We start from the raw sequence: 5,475 nt of genomic DNA on the forward strand, positions 1-5,475 counted from the left end.
GGAGAGGCAGACCGCCCCGACTCCGCAGCAGCAGGGAGGCCCCACACTCCAGACCGCAGTCGGATGGCCAATTCGATAACTCTTAATCTCCTGACAGTTTCTCATCCATTAGATTCTGTTCAGCTACGGAGTCCACCAGCACGCAGCATGTAAAAGTCTTGTTGTTGGTCACTATGGTAACAGACAGTAACAATCAGGGTCTAGTTGTGTTCAATGTGCTGCCCACCTGTATCCCCTGACTCACCAGGGATACGGGTGGGCAGCACGGGTGGGCCGGGCAAGCAGCAATGCGGTGACCAGGCTTCCCACAGCATAAGCAGTCCCCAGCCCGAAAACGGCATTCCCTTTCTTCCAGTGAGAGCCGGGAGCGACCGATTTGTATAGGTTCTGGCAGGGGAGGCGATGGAGAACGAGTGCTTGCAGCCGCGGGTTGAGCCGACAAAACGTGAAACTCCGGCCGCAATACGGGCCTCGATGGCTTGAGCCACCGCTCGGCATCCCTCTCCCGCAGGCGTCTATCAATCCTGCGGGCGAGGGATGCCAGCTCCTCAAAGGTTTTTGTTTTCTCGTGGAACGCAAGCTGGTCTCTCATCTGATCGTTCAGCAAGCGTAAAAAAATCCTGCGGAGGGCCGAATCGGGCCAACCCACGGCAACCGCCATGGTCCGAACCTCTACTATATACTCAGCTACACTGCCCCGCCCCTGACGGAATGCCAATAATTTCTGTGCCGCATCATCCTCAGAGATCGGAGGAGAGAAGGTCGCCTTGAACTCCTCCAGAAAGTCATTGTAATGGCAAAGATGAATTGGATGCGAAGTTAAATAAGCCTCAGCCCATGGTAACGCCTGTCCCCGCAGCAGCCCAACAAAATGGGAAATCTTAGCAGCATCTGTGGGGAAGGCATTCGCCGCACAGCTAAAAAATAGGGAGCATTGAAAAAGAACCCCCCACACAGGTCCAGCTCCCCGTGGAAGGGTTCCAGCAGCGGAGAAGATATGCCGCGGTACGTAGGATCGGGTTGTTTGGCACGCAGTTCTTCCTGAGTGTGTATTGGTCCTGGAGTGACTGGAGCAGCTGATCATGCCGACCAAGTATAGCGCCCTGCTTGTTAATAGTGGAGCGTATTGGATCTGCTGGGTCCATCCTGGCCAGTCCATACTGTCAAGAACCATAGTTTTAGCACGCAAGCTGGACCTAGAAGCAAACACAATATGCCGGGATGCACGCTGAATAACTTTATTTCTCAAACTAAGGGCGTCCCGGAATGATCAAAGGAAAACATGCAGTGTTAATATTAGAACCAAGGGACCGAGAGATAACAACTCGGGAACGCCGTGATCGGGACCATGGGACCATGCAAAAGAGAAGGGAAGAGAATTTCTGGGGAGCAGGGAGATAACAGCATACAACGGGGTAGAGCTATTTATCTTACAATCAGGGCTGGGCCGTGGGAACCGGAGGGGTGAGGGTCCGCGGGAGAGGGCTCCAGGAAGGCGGAGGAGATGATGACCGGTGGCTAATCTGAACTCCAGGCGGGCAGGAGGACGGGCAGGTGTAGGCTCAAACACGCCGAACAATAACCTGGGCACACGGTAGAAGGATTAACATAGTTCAAAAGAAACCTGAGATTCCACATCCACCTTCATGTGAGTGCCAAGTTACCGCTGAATGGTGACTAACGGACTGGCGTGGAGTAGCCGGCCGTGCGGGGTTAAATAGTCCTCCTGATGATCGCCTGGAATGGGATGCAGGTGTGGAGACAACAGCGACACCCGTAGGCGTGGGCATCCCATCCGCTCCTCAGGCACCAGGCCGCGGACCATGACACTCTTACTGTATTGACTTTGCAATCTTCTCTGAAAAGGATGTGATATTAAGGGTGTGCGACTATCGTAGTGTGTATACGTGCTTTGACTGGGCCAGCACGTCAAGGTGTGTGTGGGAGTTGTTATCCAGTATTGTCCTTATCTTTGACAACATCCATCTCTCCAACATGACTTTTAGAGAGTTCAGCTCCAACTCCACAACATTACTGGCCTGGCAGATAAGTTTATTGAGTCTGTTATCGGCAACCCTTAACCTTCTGCCACCAATTGTTCTGAAATGTTCAGTGTAATAATAAGTGTACTTACATTTCTGTGCTTCTTTGCCCTCCCTAACTAGGGCAAAGAATGGCTCCACCTGGGGAGAGCAATTGGCACAAATCCATAGTCTCCTTCTCTCTGGATATTCTTTTTATAATGAAAGGGAAGAAAGTAAAATTGAAATGAAAGCAGGGAAGCTGCTGCTGTGTGTGGATGAACAGCAACCCTGAGTATAAATAAAAGATGCTGAAAAGCAGAAAAATGTCGTCAGGTCTGCCATGGTCATTTACAAATACCAATTAGTGTCTCTGAAGGACATGAATTGTCCGGCATTTTGGCTAAACGAAACTCAAAGGTGTTCAAAGGATGACCGGAGGGCAGAGGGGAACTGTTTTGCCCACTTGGTGAATGTTTCTCTGAAGCTCTGGTGTCATATGGAAACTATGAATTGTCCTACTGGGAGAGTTCATTGCTGAAATGGGCACAATCAGTGACAGCTTCTTGGGGTACGATTATGAAGAAAAGTCTGGCTGATCTGAACCCGAGGGGTATTCTGTTCTTGGACTCCTTTGCAAACTACAGCTTGTCTATAACAAACATAATGCTTAAATATAAGGATATTCATAGATGATCATGGCACCAGGACACATTAGGCCATAGGTTGATGATCGATTTTGTAATAGTTTCACCAAATTTGCAGCTGGATGTTCTACACTCTGGAGAACAACATGATACAAGATAATTAACGAGACCGATGACGGAATGGAGCAAGTGTCACTACATTTATAGTAGTTAAAACAAACAAAAAACTCTGCCAAAGAGGAAGAATGCCATTGTCTCTAACTCTGGACTTCAAGTTTAGCCACGCCCACCTCATTCTCCTCCTCGGTGCTGCAGCCATAAATACTAGCAAAAGAGGTTGTCTTGTTTAGTTGGGAGATGAAGCTGAACTTATTGTTATGTATTCTTAGCATGTGAAGAATCTCTGGAATTGAATCTTGTAAAAGTATAAAGCTGTTTGCTTTTTGTTTTGTGATTCCTGATGTTTGATTATTATTAGTTTGTCTTGTTCATTGTGTGACATTATGCAGAAAATAGGAAACTCAAGTGAGAGTGTATCATTTGTTCTGGCTGCTTATGGAAATGTTGGAGCTTTTAAATACCCATATTTTATCATAATATTGTTCTGGTATGTCTCTATATGTGTGGCCAACACAGTCCTTATTGTGGTTATACATGTGGACAGAAGACTGCATGAGCCAATGTATATTCTGCTCAGCAACTTATGTGTGAATGAAATAAACGCCAGCACATCACTTTATCCTTTTCTGCTCTCACAGATGTTCTCAGATAGCCATGAAGTGACCCTGCCATGGTGTTTTCTGCAGATGTGTTGTATGTACACAAGTGCTTCTGCTGAGTTTTGCAGTTTAGCAGCCATGGCATATGACAGATATATTGCAATCTGCCATCCATTTAGCTATAATGTCATTATGAACACAGAAAGAGTGGTTATGTTGATTCTGCTTGTGTGGATTTTTTCATTTGTTAGTTTATTACTCTCATTTTCATTCATCTTTGGTTTAAGGTTTTGTGGAAATATTATTGACAATGTATATTGTGACCACCAATTAATAATTAGACTTTCATGTTCAGTTCCAATCCAAAGCTCTATATCTATGATATTCTTTACGTTATTGAGTATTTTCATGCCATTCAATCTTATTTCAATTTCTTACCTGAAGATTTTACGAGTTTGCCGTAAAACATCCACAGAAAACAAGCAGAAAGCTGTGACTACTTGCACCCCTCAGATCGTCTCTGTGTCAAACCTATTTGTCGGGTGCATTTTTCACTCTATTGATTTCAGCCTTCTAGCTGCTCAGATACCAGAGGAAGTCCGTATAATTTTGCCTATGTATCTCCTCATTTGTCAACCAATGCTCACCCCATTTATGTATGGATTTAATTTGCCAAAGATAAGGCAAGCCTGTAAGATGCTTCTGTTTAAGAGAAAATAAATCTTTGTTCAGTAAGAGACTCTATCTCTCTATCGACAGCATCTCTGCCGTGTAGGAAAGTAACATTCAGCAATCTTCCTATAATTTGGAGATAAGCAGATTTTATTTTCTTTATAAGTAATGTATTTGAATTTACAAAAGACCTATGATATTCAAATTATTTTCTTTATTTTGCTAAAGCTACTTTGCAACATCTAATTTCCTCTAAACTCCAGGGCTCCAGAGTCTCAGCTTTCAGTGCTAATAGTATTAGTCTGGCAAGCAAAGCAATTTATTAAATATACAAAGTTATATCTACATTATTTTCAAGCTGGAAACCACAGTTGACCTAACCTGTCAAATGATTCACAATTGGTGGCAAGTACGATCTCGTGGCAAAGTAAGATTCTTGGGCTCATGTCATATCCATTTCAGTCAGTTAAAATTTAAAACTTTTATCTTTGAGACATTAGTTAATTTAATCAGACTGACCTAAGATACAATGACTTTCCCCTCAAAGAAGATTTTCCCACAGTCATCAACACCATCAGAAAAATGGCAATTAGGCTCTTTGATACATATTTAATCACTACACTGGTGAGGAGGAGAGAGGCCAGGAAACTACATTTAGAATTTACATCACATACCACCTCTTACCTGATTCAGGGTTATAAGAAATAATTTTATTTGATTTTATTCTTTTTTTTTTTTTCTTTGCTGTTGTTTAATATTTCATTTGTCCATTCTGAACTAACAACTGAACCGGAACAATTTAGAAATGTACAATGAAACTACCGAGAAATAAAAGTTAGTTAGCACACTTATTCATCAAAACATATACTTGCGTAGACAGTAAAAAAGACGGTCAAATTAGTTCTTTCAAAAATAAAGCACTTATATAAGAAAATTGTGTAATTCTTACACAATTTTCTTATATAAGTGCTTTATTTTTTGTAATATATCTTGCAATATATCTTGCACTGAAACCTTTGTCTAATAAAAAATACTTTTAAAAGAAAGAAAATTGTGCAGAAAAAGAAACACTTGCACTAGATTTGTTATTAATGTATAGAATGTCTGAGTTCAGAGGAGAGTTCAGTGTGAATCTGGGATAAAAGCACTTTTCTTCTTCATCATGTAGTGGTTGCTTCAATGGACCTTTAACATTTGTTGGCATTCATACAGCTGATGGGCAAGGTGAGGTGGGTCATTTAGCATGTGGCATACTTTCTGCAGACCGTGGTCATAAGGTCAACACAGATGTAGCAAACTTGTCCACTTAAACTATGAGTTTCCTTCTTTGTTTTTTTTTTTTTTTTTTTTAAATGACATCAGAAACAGCAGTATGCGACATTACGTGATGGCAGAGCTTCAGTTCATCCTTTGTCA

At 42.7% G+C, this 5,475-nt stretch overlaps 1 protein-coding gene across 1 annotated transcript; it reads left to right on the top strand.

Moving 5' to 3' along the window:
* The first annotated feature begins 3,171 nt into the window (after positions 1-3,171).
* Positions 3,172-4,107, top strand: LOC102211256 (putative gustatory receptor clone PTE01). Its single transcript, XM_005747865.1, has one exon. It carries the CDS (start codon positions 3,172-3,174, stop codon positions 4,105-4,107), a length of 936 nt encoding a protein of 311 aa, XP_005747922.1.
* Positions 4,108-5,475: the final 1,368 nt, after the last annotated feature.

Source organism: Pundamilia nyererei, unplaced genomic scaffold, assembly GCF_000239375.1.
Source record: "Pundamilia nyererei isolate P.nyererei 1_Seehausen unplaced genomic scaffold, PunNye1.0 scaffold00206, whole genome shotgun sequence".
In the NCBI taxonomy this organism is placed as follows: domain Eukaryota; kingdom Metazoa; phylum Chordata; class Actinopteri; order Cichliformes; family Cichlidae; genus Pundamilia; species Pundamilia nyererei.